The sequence below is a fragment of the Pelecanus crispus genome, chromosome 10, assembly GCF_030463565.1.
Source record: "Pelecanus crispus isolate bPelCri1 chromosome 10, bPelCri1.pri, whole genome shotgun sequence".
NCBI lineage: Eukaryota > Metazoa > Chordata > Aves > Pelecaniformes > Pelecanidae > Pelecanus > Pelecanus crispus.
In genome coordinates this window covers 16715620-16730497 of record NC_134652.1, presented here as the reverse complement: position 1 = coordinate 16730497, position 14878 = coordinate 16715620, and the positions used below count along the sequence as shown (strand labels likewise).

Below are 14878 nucleotides of genomic sequence, written 5' to 3'. Positions count from 1 at the left end.
GTGCTGCCATCCACCCGCCTGGCCCAGCTCTTTGTGATTCCCATGCTGGCTGCTTCCCCGGCAGGACAAATGGACCCGGCACGTGCCCAGCTCTGCAGCTTGTCCTCTGGCTCCTGCCCGGCCATGTGCACTTGCAGCAATGGCATTGTGGACTGTCGGGGCAAGGGGCTGACGGCCATCCCTGCCAACCTGCCCGAAACCATGACGGAGATGTGAGTATGGCCCCACGCTGTCACTGCCGGGCTCTGGGTGGCTCGAGGCAGTGGGGACACGGGGGCAAGCCCTACAGCTCAGACACCTCATGGGGCTTCTCCCATTGCTCTTCTCCCATGCTGCCCAGATTTAGTCCTGGATTTAGCTGCATTAAAAACGTAAATAGAGGAATAATCTCCTTAGGGGAATCCAATTATGGAGCAAAGCCCCCGCTGGGACGGCACACAGAGTACATGGGAAGCAGCAGGCACCCCCAGAGCCAGGGTGCTGGGGGGGAGGAGGTGCTCCCCCCACCCCAGCCAGCATGGTCCCCCACCCATGGCACCCCTCCCTGATGGAGAAAGCCCCGACCGCAGGCTGCGAGTTGTCCCTGGGGTGAATGGTGCCACTCCGGTGGGGTAACTTACTGCAAGCCTCGGGGTCTTGCAGCCTCCCAGCCCTGTCAATGGGGTGCTGGGCTTGGCCAGCCCTACAGCCCTCATCTCTCCCCCTTTTCTTTGCAGACGCCTGGAGCTCAATGGCATCAAGTCCATCCCCCCAGGCGCCTTCTCCCCCTACAAGAAGCTGCGGAGGATGTAAGTGTGCAGCCCCTACCAGCTCACCCTGAACCCCAGCACCCTTCACCCCGCTGTCCACTGCCGTGAGCCCGCAGCCCCCCACTCCGACGGGCCTGAGGCACTCGCTGTGACATGGGTGCCCCACATGGCACCACTGGGATGGGGTCTCAGATGCCCCCAGCTCTGTATGGTGCTGGGGTGGTCCCCTGGACCCAGCAGGAGGATGGGGGCATGGGGCAGGAGAAGAGGGGTCCAGGCCACCTTCTCCCTTTGGGTTTCAGAGACCTGAGCAACAACCAGATCTCAGAGATTGCCCCCGACGCCTTCCAGGGACTGCGCTCACTGAACTCCCTGTAAGTGCCCACACTAGGGTGTGTGGGGTGAGGTGGGGCGGATGCTGTGCCCGCTGAACCGTGCCCCACACCGCTGCCCGCATCCCTCTCACACCAGCCTTCCTCTTCTAGGGTGCTGTATGGCAACAAGATCACAGAACTCCCCAAGGGCGTCTTCGGGGGACTTTTCGCCCTGCAGCTGCTGTAAGGCGCTGATGGCTGGGTGGGACGCTCTGCAGGGACACCGGGAAGTGGGGCTGAGATCTCCAACACCTGTGGTGCAGTGAAGGGGGTCCCCAGCATCACCTCCCTCCCTCCCTCCCTCCCTGCCAGGCTCCTCAACGCCAACAAGATCAACTGCGTGCGGGCAGACACCTTCCAGGACCTGCAGAACCTCTCGCTGCTCTCGCTCTATGACAACAAGATCCAGAGCTTGGCCAAGGGCACCTTCACCTCCCTGCGGGCCATCCAGACCCTGTGAGTGCCTGTGCCAGCTCCGATGCCCAGTTGGGCAGGCACATGGGGGGAAGCACCTCGGTGTGTAGCCGGGGCTGGCGCTGGCGGTCACCCGCTGCCCCCACCCTGGTGCAGGCACCTGGCCCAGAACCCCTTCGTCTGTGACTGCAACCTGAAGTGGCTGGCAGATTTCCTCCGCGCCAACCCCATCGAGACCAGCGGCGCCCGCTGTGCCAGCCCCCGGCGCCTGGCCAACAAGCGCATTGGCCAAATCAAGAGCAAGAAGTTTCGCTGCTCGGGTGAGAGCTGTCCCTGTCCCCATCCCCGTCATGGGCGCCCTGTGGCACGGCTGTCCTCAGCTCTGCCCCAGCCTAGTGTCTGTGTGCTCAGGGCGCTGATGTGCTTTTTTGTCCGCAGCCAAAGAGCAGTATTTCATCCCAGGTAAGAGGAAGAGCCGCACCTGTGTGCGCGTGGGTGTGTGCGCGGTGCCTTTTCGACCAGGCTGCCTGCGGAGGTGGTTGTGCCAGAGCCCCGTGGTCTGGCCCGGCAGGACCGTGCTGCATTTCCCATCGTTTCTGGTTGCTGAGTTCCCAGGTGCTGTGGTAACAAAAGCACTGGGTACGGGGATGTGTTTCAGCATCTCCCATCGTGCTGTTATCCGGATGCACACAGAGGTGTCCCTGGCTCTGGTTGCAGGAGGGGAGAGGGTGGTGGGCAGCACAGCTTCCCATGTAGCCAGGACAAATGTCCCTGCAGATAAGCTGGTTTGGGCACTCAGAGGGGTAATGCGGCTGGGATAGGAGCAGGTGAGGAAGAGACCGAGACCAGCTGGGGGTGTGGGAGGAACAGAGGAGGGGAGGGCAGGCACAGCCCCCCCGTGCCTTTGCCCGTGGGACCCCACTTGGCCCTCGCCGGTGTGCAGGGACAGAGGATTACCAGCTGAACAGCGAGTGCAACAGCGACGTGATCTGCCCCCCGAAGTGCCGCTGCGAATCCAGCGTGGTTGAGTGCTCCAACCTGAAGCTCACCAAGATCCCGGAGCGCATCCCACAGTCCACGGCTGAGCTGTAAGAGCCTCCTCCCTCCCACCTCACTTTCCCTCCTGCAACTGGAGCATCACCGGCGCTGGGATTTGGCTCAGGGTTTGGTTTGTGCCAGGCCCTTTGCAGCCATCTCCTGAGCTCTTTTCCCTGCCACCCACCCCAGGCGCCTGAACAACAACGAAATCTCCATCCTGGAGGCCACCGGCATCTTCAAAAAACTCCCGCATCTGAAGAAAATGTGAGTATTGGGCAGGCACAGCCCCGTCAGGAGTGCCCAGGAGCTGGGAAGGCACATGGGGGTCCTGATGTCAGGGCAGCCTGGGATGTGAAATGAGGGACATATCCTGACCCGAGGGTTCCCCGAGGGACTGGGTGTCATGGGGTGCTCGGTGGGATCTGGGGGAGGCAGGGTTCAGGATGAGGTCGGGGCAGAGCCCCCCATCCCAGCCTGCTTTCCCCTCTCCGCAGCAACCTCAGCAACAACAAGGTGTCAGAGATTGAGGACGGGGTGTTCGAGGGGGCATCCTCCGTCAGCGAGCTGCACCTCACCGTCAACCAGCTGGAGTCAGTGCGGAGCGGCATGTTCAGGGGCCTGGACGGGCTGAGGACCCTGTGAGTCCCCCATTCGCCGCGGGCACAGGGATGGGGACGTCCCTGCTCCTTGCTCCCCTGCCCTGCCCACGCTGCTGGGCTGGTGCTGTCTGCATCACTGCGGGGCCAGCTCAGGAGCACCTTGCCCATCCTCTGGCCATATCTAGAGCTGGGGCAGGCAGGTTTTTGCTGCTCAGGGACTGGCTCAGGCTCATCCTGCTGCCTGGCAGCGAGGTGGGCACCGCCTGGGCACTACTGAGGTGGGTTTCCCCTGTGGCGCCCGCCTGGTTCATTAGGTGCCCTTGTCCCCTTCCCTCTGCAGGATGCTGAGGAACAACCGCATCAGCTGCATCCACAACGACAGCTTCACGGGGCTGCGCAACGTCCGCCTGCTCTCCCTGTACGACAACCAGATCAGCACCATCGCACCGGGCGCCTTCGACACGCTGCAGTCCCTCTCCACGCTGTACGTCTCGGGCCCCAGCAGGGATGCTCCCAGGCTGTCCTTATCGCGGTGGGGGGCTGCAGCGGGTCCCCTTGCCCGGCGGCTGCTCAGGTGATGCCCTCGTGCTCCCTCCTGTGTGCAGGAACCTGCTCGCCAACCCCTTCAACTGCAACTGCCAGCTGGCCTGGCTGGGGGACTGGCTGCGCAAGAGGAAGATCGTGACGGGGAACCCGCGGTGCCAAAACCCCGACTTCCTCCGGCAGATCCCGCTCCAGGACGTGGCTTTCCCCGACTTCAGGTGTGAGGAAGGTAACTCACGGGCCCCGCGGCGCTGGGGGCAAGGGGGGACTGAGTTGCTCATCCCGGGCTGGCACCACGCTCTCCGTCCCAGCACCACCCCTGCTCCCGGCATGTCCGGCAGTGCCGCGTGGCAAGCTGGTAGCTTGAGGGGTCCCCCAGCCCATTCACACCCTCCCCTAATGATGCACACATTTCCTTTCCTGGTGCCCAGCCCTTAGGGCTGCACGCAAATACCCATGGGCTGCTCTGAAGCTGGGAGAGGAGTTTGCACCCACTGAACCATGTGGCCCTTGTACGTAGGCAGGTCCCTGCTGACAAGCGCTGTGCCATGGGTGCTGGCAGGAGCAGATGTGTAGGCAAAGCCCACTGGGATTATCCTGCTCCTTCTCTCTCTTCCCCTCCCAGCCCTGCACACATGCCGGAGCTGGGCAGACGGAGCAGGCGGAGAGTGCGTGTGTTGAGAGAGAAGCCTTTTTAAATTTATTTTTTTAATTTAGAACAGCTTTTTGAGCCCTCTGGAAAATATTTACAAACAAATCATCATTTCTTCTGCTTTCCCTCCTCCACCACGTCAAAGACTGAAGGGTTGCATCCTGCACCTTTCCTAGTGGTGCGAGATAACATACGGTCGTCCCGGGGACGCCTCTCGCTCAGGAGCCCAGCGCCGCAGCGGGGAAGGTGGAGCAATGCTGGCTCCTCCGGCTGCTGGGCGCAGGCACCTCTCCCTCTAGCCGGTGTCTGGGAGATGGGTGAAGGTCATTTCAGGAGGATTTGCAGGGCTGAGCCCCTTCCTCTGTGCCCTGCTCTCTGCCGTTCCTGGGACTGCATTGTTGCTTGAAAATGGTGCAAATCAGAGCAGCCTTGAGCTGGCTGGCTGCATCCATCCTGGTGGGGTGGGTGGTTTCTGGGTGCAGGAGCGATTCCTGCACCGCTGACTCTCAGCCAGGCTGGGGCTGTTCCCCGCAAGCAGCACCCTGCTGTGGGAGCAAGGAGAGCTGGTCGGCATGGGAGGGGAGCCGTCCTAGGCGGGCACAAGGCACCACGTCCAGCCTCACGTGGTGCACAAAGGCTGGGCACCGGTGACTTTATGGCGCTCTGTGCCCGGTGCAGGTCAGGAGGAGACCAGCTGCATCCCCCGGCCCCAGTGCCCACAGGAGTGCACCTGCCTCGATACTGTCGTCCGCTGCAGCAACAAGCACCTCAAGGCCCTGCCCAAAGGGATCCCCAAGAACGTCACGGAGCTGTGAGTGCTGGGCGACTGCCCGGGCTCTCCCCCTGATCTCCAGAGATGTCGTGGCTCTGGGTGGGGGGTCTCTGCTGTGGGGTTGCGGGTGTTGGGGCAGAGATGATCCCTCCCACAGCCCCATCCTGGCTCGGTAGTGGGAGCGGGGCCCTCACCCAGCCAAGGAACCCTGTCCAGCCCCAATCCCAGTGAGGTGCTCAGCGAGAGCCTCTCTGCTGACTCAGGGCTACCAAAAGCAATGTGCAAGGGGTGTTATGGCAGCAGCCAGGTCCCTGCTTTTTGGCTCTTGGGAGGGGGCAGCGCGGGACAGCCACCCGCTGCAGCTGCGGTTCCCACGCAGCCGTGAAGCCCAGGGCTCTGCAGTCCCCAGCAGCCTGCCATCAGGGACAGGGATGGGGCCACCCTGCCTCTGCCAGTTCCCTGGCTTCTCTCTGTCGTCACCTCTCCCTGTGGCTGAGGGGATGCTCTTGACAACGCTGGCTCTGAGCACACAGGGATGCAATTTGCCTGGGGTCAGCCACCCATCAGTGTGGGTGTCAGGGAGATACCCAGGCAGCCGTGCCAGGTCTGGATGTGCAGGGATCGTGATGCGCGTTGCACCCTGGGCTCTGCACCCATCTGGGATGCAGCAAGACCCGTGTGCAGGGGGTGTAGGCACTGGTTGTGCACATGCATATGTATACCACCCCCTCACACCCCTGCACTGTCTCGCACACCCCTTCTCTCTCCACATCCTCTGCTGTCTCTCACACATGCCTTGGGAATGGTTATGGCTGCCCACGCTCACATCGGATGTGTAAATGCAGTACATGGCTGGCTGCGCTCGCACACGTAGGCTGCTGGGAGACTGCCCCTGGGGACCCGTGCGCAGAGCCCCTAGGCGTGCTAATGCGCTTGCATGCCAGCTCCCGCGCCAGCCCAGGGGTCCCCTAAGAGCCCTACAGGCCCTGGGTACCAGGAGGGAGGTGACGCTGGAGGTGCTCCTCGCAGCCCAAAGTCCATAAGGGTGTCTGCATGGGAGAAACGGGAGGGCAGAGAGGGACCTCCTGCTTCTTCACCACCCTGAGGTGCTTTCGTTCTCCCTTGCAGCTACCTGGACGGAAACCAGTTCACTCAGGTCCCAGGGCAGCTCTCTACCTTCAAGTACCTGCAGCTTGTGTAAGTAGCCAGGAGCAGGAGCCCAGCAGCTGGTCCCACTGCTGGCACCTGTGGGCGAGGACAGGGGCTGTCCCTGTGGTGTCTGATCCCAAGGAGGGGTCTGATGGCGTGCAGGGACCCCCGACGGCCCCCTGTGTCCCCACTCTGCACCAGGACACAGCTAGCTGGCAGCGATGCTCAGCCCCTGGGTGCTCACAGCCTCTGCTGGGGCTGGGTGGAGGGGTGGCAGTGGCATCGCTGCCAGCACCCTGTGTGACAGCCCTGCTGCTGCCTTGGAGGCCGTGCCATGCTGCCGTTCGCACCCCATTGCAGCTGAGCAGGTGGGGGAGCAGTGAGGGGGGACGGGGCCCAGCTGGCTCCAACCCTTGGGGTTTCTGTTTTCCAGCGATCTGAGCAACAACAAGATCAGCTCCCTGAGCAACTCCTCCTTCACCAACATGAGCCAGCTCACCACCCTGTAAGTGCGGTCCCTGCGGTGTTGTTCCTAGGGACCCCCGAAGATGGGGGTTACTGGGGACACCAGGGTCTTCCCCCTCCGCCCGGGTGAAGCTGTGGTTTGAGCTGGAGCTGGCGTGGGGTGGCAGGAGGTGGCTGGGGGGAGCGTGCGGCGGTGCCCACGGCGGTGCCCATGGCGCAGTGTTACCTGCTCTTTCCCGTCCACAGGATCCTCAGCTACAACTCCCTGCAGTGCATCCCTCCACTGGCCTTCGAGGGCCTCCGCTCCCTCCGGCTGCTGTAAGTACCTGCCCGTAGCCCTGCTCACAGCCCCGCTCGGCCTCTTCTCTGCTGCTGGCTGTGTCCCTGTGTCCCCTGTGCCCGCATGGAGGCAGGTGTGGGCAGGTGAGCAGGGTGCAGGCTTGCAGGAGGAGCAAGGGGAGATGCATCAGCATCTTGGAGCAGATCGTGCATTTGCAACAGTGACTATGTGGTGGGGTCTGGCTCTTCCACCCACACCTGGACCCATGGGGTGGGGGCAGCCCAGCTGTCACAGTCCTTGCTGCCCACCCTGGAGCCACAGGGATCACAGGACCCTCTGTTCTCTGCAGGTCTCTCCACGGCAATGACATCTCCAGCCTCCCTGAGGGCATCTTCGCAGATGTCACCTCCTTGTCCCACCTGTAAGTATCTCCTGCTCTGCAGGGCTGCACGCAGGCTCAGGAGACCTTTAAAAACCATGAGGCTGAGCCCAGCTTCTCTGGGGGCTGAGCTGCCTCCCCTCTTCTCTGGGCCAGTACTTGGGACAGCATTGTGGGGCAGTGCAGTGCCGTGCCTGCCCTCCCCGTGCTCAGCCCCCAGGTCTGGGCATGCAGCTGAGCCTCCCAGTGCTGCTGGGATGGCCCCGTGGTCCTTGCTGGAGGTGGTAGGGGGTCCTCCCCAACCCTGCCACGTCCCCAGGGTCCCCTAACACGCAGGTCAAGCCGTGCAAGGTGCCGGCACGGCCGCGGGTTGCGGGGGCTGCTCTGACCCATGCCAGTGTGTTGTTAGCCTGCTGCCAGGCAGCAGCCCCCCAGATCTGTCATCAAGCATCCTCCTGCCAGTGGCAGTATTTCAGCCCCTCTTTGAGGGATCCTGTACCCCAGGAGCATAGCCCCCTACCCACTGCCCGGGGCGGGGGTTCAGCTTTGCTCACAGTGACTTTCTGGTCCCTTCCCTGCCCCTGCTAAGCTGTTCCCACCCTCCTGCCAGTGGCCAGTCCTGCTCCTGGCATCCTGGGGGTCTCAGGCTGTTCCTCCAGCCTGCAGAGACCATCTTGATTTCCAGTCCAGGCCTCCCTATGTTTTTTGGGAGCAGCACTGCTTGGTCTGGTCTTCCCTGGCTCTTCACTGATTTCCCTTGCCGGAGCGCGGTGCTGCCTTTGCCGCTGCCAGCCGGCGCTGCCGGTTCCTGCAGGGCTGAGCTGTCACCAGCCGGCGCTGTCGGTGCTGTAGGACCAGGCTCATCAGCCCCAGCGGATCTGCTGTCCCTACCGCCTGCCTCCTGGGCTGCCGTCTCCTTTCGTCATGGGTGGCAGTCATGCCAGCCCTCCATCACTGCTGACCTTTGCAGGGAAGGAGGATGCAGAGGCATCCAACCGCTCTCCTACGTCATCCGCTGCTCCCTGCCCTGCTCTGCTGTGGAGCAGAGAAACCCTCCCTCTTCCTTCCTCCTCCGGAGCAATTCCTTGCTGTTCCCTGATGCTGTCCTCATGAGCTCCGGCCGTGACCCGCTGCTCGTCCCCAGCAGCCCGCTCCCGTGTCCCTGCCCTGCAGGCTTGTGCAGCAGAGCCCAGGCTGGCCCCACAGCTCCTGTGCAATGCTCCTGTTGTTTCTGTACAGCCTCAAGGTGCTTTGCCCAGTTTGCACTGGTCTCAGGCAGCTTTGCCTGAGTGCTGCAGAGGGACCCCCGAGGATTTCTGTGCAGGCAGCCAGAGGAGAGCCCCAGCACGGAGCCACGGGGCACTGCATGGGCTGCGGGGCTGGCAGGAGGGTCATCTAACTGGGCAGCAGTGCGGGGCTGTGAGTGCATCCCAGTGCTCCCACTGCAGGCAGTATCTCTGGTTGGTCTGGAAATGGAGGAGCACCAGGTCCCCCCAAGCCCAGCCAAGTGACCAAGTCCCGTCCTGTCCCAAGGTCTCTGAGCTCAGTTCCCTGCTGAGGGTACAGTTTTGCCTTTGCTTCCCCTGCAGAGCCATTGGGGCCAACCCCCTGTACTGCAGCTGCAACCTGCGCTGGCTCTCCAGCTGGGTCAAGACAGGGTACAAGGAGCCAGGCATCGCCCGCTGCGCTGGGCCCCCTGACATGGAAGGCAAGCTGCTGCTCACCACCCCCGCCAAGAAGTTTGAGTGCCAAGGTGAGAGGTGCCCACGTGGTCCGTCTGTCCATCCATGCCCTCCTTAGGCAGGGCAGCAGGTGTCACGGGAAGACGGGCTGCCTCCTGCCCCGTGCCCTGCAGAGTGCTCTGTGAGCCTGGGAGACTCCATCATTTGATCCATTGAGCTGCCTTGTGGAGGAGGGGGACCAGGATGCTTCTGTCCCCTTACCTGACTGGTGGCATGTCCCTGGTGACCGAGCAAGCATGTGGCTGTCCCATTGCCTGGTGCACAGCCCCTCGGTGGGGCAGGCTCTGCTCCCAGCTGCAGCTGGGGCTCTGCCCCCCACGTGGGTGCCCACAAATGGACACCCCCCCATGACTCCCCTCGCTGACGGTCATCTCTGTGCCTCCTGCCCCACAGGCCCACCCGCCCTGAGCGTCCAGGCCAAGTGCAACCCCTGCCTCTCCAGCCCCTGCCAGAACCAGGGCACCTGCCACAACGACCCCCTCGGCTTCTACCGCTGCACCTGCCCCAGCGGCTACAAGGTACGCTGGTCCCGGGGGTCCCCAGCGCAGGGGGACGTGTCCCTGCAGAGGGGAAGAGGGCAGCGTGAGGGCTGTGCCGTGCCCTCCGGGCTCGCTGCCTGCGGGACTGTGCCCCTTCTCTGCACACTGCAGTGCCCTGCCGAGTGGGATGGGGCAGGGAGAGCTGGGCACAGTGCTGTGGCACCCTCCTCGCTCCCACCTCTCCCTCCTCCAGGGCAGGGACTGCGAGGTGGCACTAAGCGGCTGCTCCTCCAACCCTTGTGCCAATGGGGGGACCTGCCAGCCTCAGGAGGGGGAAGGAGCCGGGTTCAGGTGAGTGCTGGACGAGGACCCACAAAAGACGGGTGATTGGGCAGCGGTGTGGAGCCCCAGCATCCCACAGAGATAGTCTGATGCTTCCTTCCCCTCCTGCATGCTCCCCTGGGCATATAGCTGGGAGATTGCATTCACCTGGCAGCTCCAGCCCATGCTGCCTGCTCTCTGCAGCCCTGCCTGCGCCTCCTGCCAGCACAGCACTGGCAGGGCTGAGCGCTGGCTCCGCTTCCCCGTGCCCCCCAGCCCTGCAGGCTCCTGGGCTGAGGGCGGCGGGGAAAGAAGGGGTCCCGCCACCATGGGAGGTATGAGGAGGCAAAGGGCAGCGGGATTTGGGGCTGGGATCCAGCTGCTGCAGCAGGGCTGACTGGGACGGGGCAGGGTGCAGCCCCGGGGTTGCTGCTGCTCCCTGCGGAGCTGCTGTGCCCCCGCGCAACCCTCACTACCCCAAATGCTTCAGGCCGTTCCAGGAACCAGGGTGCACTTAGCTGAAAATAGATGGCAGGCCGGGGGCGAGGAGGTGGGCTGTGCAGCCGCCTGGCCCCCGGCGCTGAGTGGCCTCTCAGCCCGTTGTCGTGGCAACTCAGCATCCTCGCTGTGCGCTCCGCATGGGGCTGCAGGCTGCCACCCTCCCCTGCGCCCGGTGTTCAGCGAGGGGGCACCGAACCCTGCGCCCCAGAGCCTCTCTATGTGCGTGTGTGCTCTGTGGCCGAGATCCTGTGCTGGCGGTTTTGGGGGAACCACCCCGAAACACTCCATTTCCTGCCCCCTGATGCTGCTCTGTGCCCCGCGGCAGGTGCCTGTGCCCGGTGGGCTTCGAGGGCCCGAGCTGCCGCGCCGCCAGTGACCCCTGCAAGGAGCACAGCTGCGAGAACGGGGGCTCCTGCGTGCCCAGTGCCACCAACTACACCTGCCTGTGCCCTGCCCGCTACACAGGTACCCAGCACGAGGGCTAGCCAGCCCCAAACTTTGCAGGCCTGGCAGGGGGATGTGCCCAGTGCTTCTCCCTTCCCAGCGATGAGGGCTAATAGCTCCTCTGCCTGCTGTCCCAGTGCCCATCACTGTGGCCTCTGGGCCCAGCCGCCTCGAGTTTGGGTACGCCCAGCTGAGCCCCCATACCCTAGGGTGCCCTCGCTACATGGCTGGGGCGAGAGCTGCCTCGGGCAGAGCAGAGCCCTGCGCCCGCGGTGGTGTGAGCTGCGGGCTCGGCAGCTCCCTGCCTTGAGCTGAGCCCCCCGCGGGCTTCCCCTGCCCTGCGGGGTCCAAGGTTGTCCCTCCGGTCCTGGAGCTGCTGGGCACCCCCTGGCACTCCCTCTTCTGCTCTGCAGGGGATTTCTGTGAGCAGCTGCCAGATTTCTGCTCGGCCGAGCTCAGCCCGTGCCAGCATGGCTCCACCTGTGTCTCCACCAGCCAGGGGCCCAGGTGAGCCCCCCCTCCCCAAACCGCTTTCTTCCAGCTTCCTAGCAGGGGAGATGTGCTTTTGGGGGGCTGCAGCTGGTGGGCTGGTGAGGGGGCACCGGGAGGGGGATGCCAGGAGGAGCAGGCACCCACTGGCACAGGGGGGAAGGAAGGGGCAGCCGTGAGTCCCCCGCCTGCCCCAGGTGTGAGTGCGCGCCCGGCTACGTGGGGAGCAACTGCAGCGAGGACTTCGACGACTGCCAGGACCACCGGTGCCAGAACAACGCCCGCTGCCTGGACGAGGTGAACGGCTACTCCTGCCTCTGCACCGAGGGCTACAGGTACCACCGGGGAGACAGGGGTCACCGGGGGATAACGGGGATGGTTACGTGTCACTGTGAAGGAGGGACCAGTCCTGGCTACCACATCTGTCCGTCCATCCATCCATCCATCCATCCATCCATCCATCCCAGTACAAAAAGAAGGAGTGGGGCTGGGGGTTTGGGTCCCCAGGGATGGAGGCTGAAGGGAACCAGCATCCTTGGGCAGGGACCTTGGGACAGGGCTCAGCAGCCAGGCATCCCTCTGACACCACTGGCTGGAGAGGACCCCAAAACGGGGATGCTGTCAGAGCCCCATGGGGTGGTGGGCAGGGGGTAGGGCGCTTTCCCATCCCCATGCCCAGCAGCACCCTCGGCTCTGCAGCGGCCAGCTCTGCGAGATGCCGCCCCGCACCGCCGGCCAGCCTGGCCTCTGCGAGCGAGCTGAGTGCCAGAATGGGGCCCCGTGCGTGGAGCGAGGCGCCCGTGCCCTCTGCCAGTGCCTGCCGGGCTTCGGCGGCCCCAAGTGCGAGAAGCTGCTGAGCGTCAACTTTGTGGACCGCGACACGTACCTGCAGTTCACCGACCTGCAGGACTGGCCCCGGGCCAACATCACCCTGCAGGTGAGGGCTTGGGGGGGCATCGGGGCATTGGGGGGGTGGCATTGAGGGTGCTGTCCTGGGATGTGGGCTCCCACCTCTCCCCCTGCCAGGTCTCAACAGCTGAAGGCAATGGCATCCTGCTGTACAACGGCGACAGCGACCACATGGCAGTGGAGCTGTACCAGGGCCACGTCAGGGTCAGCTATGACCCCGGCACCCACCCCAGCTCGGCCATCTACAGGTACCTGCCACCCCTTCCCCGCTCACCGGGGACCACCATCCCCATTGCAAGGGCTTGGGGGGTCCCTGGTGACCCAGCTCTCCCCACCAGTGCCGAGACCATCAACGACGGGCAGTTCCACACCGTGGAGCTGGTGACCTTCGACCAGATGGTGAACCTCTCCATCGACGGCGGCAGCCCCATGACCATGGACAACTCGGGCAAGCACTACACGTTGAACAGCGAGGCCCCCCTCTATGTGGGAGGTAGGACAGGGGCTGGGGGGATGGCGGGGGGCAGGCAGGCACGCTGACAGCCCTGTTCTCTCCAGGGATGCCCGTGGACGTCAACTCGGCCGCCTTCCGCCTCTGGCAGCTCCTCAACGGCACCAGCTTCCACGGGTGCATCCGCAACCTCTACATCAACAACGAGCTGCAGGACTTCACCAAGACATGGATGACGCCGGGGGTGGTGCCGGGCTGCGAGCCCTGCCGCAAGCTCTACTGCCTGCACGGCATCTGCCAGCCCGCCGGCGCCCAGGGCCCCGTCTGCCACTGCGAGCCCGGCTGGGATGGGCCCCACTGCGACCAGCCCCGCGGCGGCCCCTGCCAGGGGCACAAGTGAGTGCCCCCACCCCGTTGGCCACCCCACAGTGACCCGTCTGCCCCATTGGCCGCCCCACAGTGACCCATCTACCCCATTGGCCGCCCCACAGTGACCCATCTACCCCATTGGCTGTCCTGAAGCAACAGCACTGCCCCATTGGCTGCCCCACAGTGATGGTCCTGACCCATTGGCTGCCCCACAGTGGCCCACCTGCCCCATTGGGTCTTTGGGCACCCCACTTCATTGGCTGCCCCACCACAACTGCATCACTCCATTGGCTCATTGGCTGCCCCGCCCTCATTGGCTGCCTTGTCATTGGCTGCCCCTCAATGGCCAACCCCCTCATCCCTGCCCTCTCCATTGGCTGTCCCTCCTCCCTGCCTGCCCTGCCCACCCCTCCCATTGGTTGCCAGTCGCCCTCCCCTGGGACTGGGTTGTGCCGGTGGTGCCGAGCCGTGGCGCTGCCACGCTGTGCCATGGCGGTGCCGTTGCATGGCGGTGCTGTGCCATGGCGGTGCCGTTGCATGGTGGTGCGGTGCCATGCCATGGCAGTGTGGTGCCGTTGCATGGCGGTGCCGTTGCATGGCGGTGCTGTGCCATGGCGGTGCCGTTGCATGGTGGTGCGGTGCTGTGCCATGGCAGTGCGGTGCCGTGCCATGGCGGTGCCGTTGCATGGCGGTGCGGTGCCGTGCCATGGCGGTGCCGTGCCTGCCACTAGCACTGAGTCCTGCCAGGGCTGTACTGTGCCGGTGGTGCCGTGCCAGAGCCACACCAGTGCTGTGGCAGTGCCGTGCCACGATGGCTGTGCCGTACCAGTGCTGTGCCGTGGCAGTGCTGTGTCATTCCCCGTGCAATACTGCGCTGGTGCTGGTGCCACGCCGGTGCTGAGCCATGCCATGCTCCATACTGGTGGGCCATGCGTGCTGTTGCTGTGCCGTGCCGGCGGGTGCCTGATGGTGCCGGGTGCCCACAGGTGTGTGCACGGGCTGTGCCTGCCCCTCGACGCCCTCTCCTACAGCTGCCAGTGCCACGAGGGCTACCAGGGTGCCCTCTGCAACCAGCCCACCGAGCCACCCGACCCCTGCCGCCGTCAGCCCTGCGTCCATGGCCACTGCCGCCTCACCCCGGGTGGCCAGCCCACCTGTGAGTGCCACAGTGGCTATGCCGGAGCCCTCTGCGACCAAGGTAGGCGCCGGGGCGGTGGATGCCTTGAGGGGGCAGCCCCATGCTGGGACGCCGGGCTGAGCGTTGTTGTTCTGCAGAGCCGGAGTGCCGTGGGGAGCCGGTGCGGGACTACCACCAGGTGCAGCGGGGCTACGCCATCTGCCAGACGACACGGCCGGTGGCCTGGGTGGAGTGCCGGGGGGCCTGCGGCGGCCCCGGTGCCGGCTGCTGCACCGGGCTGCGGCTTCGGCGCAGGAAATACGCCTTCGAGTGCAGCAACGGTGCGACCTTCGTGGAGGAGGTGGAGAAGCCCAGCAAGTGTGGCTGCAGCCAGTGCCTGTGAGCGGCCGCCGGCCCCGGAGAGCCGGGGGGCTGGTGGGGAGCCCCCCCCGCAGCCAAGGACCTCGCTTTGCCCTGTGGCCGTGGCAACGCCATCCGGGCGCTCCTGAACTGCAGCTGCGTCGGAGGAGCCCGGCGGAGGGTAGAGCTCTTGCATCTAGAGGGTTGGGGGGAAAAAAAAAAAAGAAAAGAAAAAAAAAAAAAAAACCCCGACAAACAAAGCAAATGTGTAGATAGAGAATT

At 64.5% G+C, this 14878-nt stretch overlaps 1 protein-coding gene across 1 annotated transcript in view; it reads left to right on the top strand.

Moving 5' to 3' along the window:
• SLIT1 (slit guidance ligand 1) overlaps positions 1–14639 on the top strand; it is a 62130-nt gene extending 47491 nt beyond the window's left edge. The window contains exons 9-37 of the mRNA XM_075717833.1: positions 65–212; positions 717–788; positions 1052–1123; positions 1235–1306; positions 1436–1579; positions 1694–1857; positions 1976–1999; positions 2481–2625; positions 2765–2839; positions 3070–3213; positions 3515–3658; positions 3780–3946; positions 5048–5180; positions 6270–6338; positions 6724–6795; positions 7002–7073; positions 7385–7456; positions 9004–9167; positions 9550–9674; positions 9889–9986; positions 10783–10922; positions 11315–11408; positions 11588–11725; positions 12090–12327; positions 12417–12547; positions 12638–12792; positions 12858–13146; positions 14106–14317; positions 14395–14639. Of these exons, the coding sequence (XP_075573948.1) occupies positions 65–212; positions 717–788; positions 1052–1123; positions 1235–1306; positions 1436–1579; positions 1694–1857; positions 1976–1999; positions 2481–2625; positions 2765–2839; positions 3070–3213; positions 3515–3658; positions 3780–3946; positions 5048–5180; positions 6270–6338; positions 6724–6795; positions 7002–7073; positions 7385–7456; positions 9004–9167; positions 9550–9674; positions 9889–9986; positions 10783–10922; positions 11315–11408; positions 11588–11725; positions 12090–12327; positions 12417–12547; positions 12638–12792; positions 12858–13146; positions 14106–14317; positions 14395–14639 (3818 nt within the window). The remainder of the gene's footprint in view (positions 1–64; positions 213–716; positions 789–1051; positions 1124–1234; positions 1307–1435; positions 1580–1693; positions 1858–1975; positions 2000–2480; positions 2626–2764; positions 2840–3069; positions 3214–3514; positions 3659–3779; positions 3947–5047; positions 5181–6269; positions 6339–6723; positions 6796–7001; positions 7074–7384; positions 7457–9003; positions 9168–9549; positions 9675–9888; positions 9987–10782; positions 10923–11314; positions 11409–11587; positions 11726–12089; positions 12328–12416; positions 12548–12637; positions 12793–12857; positions 13147–14105; positions 14318–14394) is intronic.
• The last annotated feature ends 239 nt before the right edge of the window (positions 14640–14878 follow it).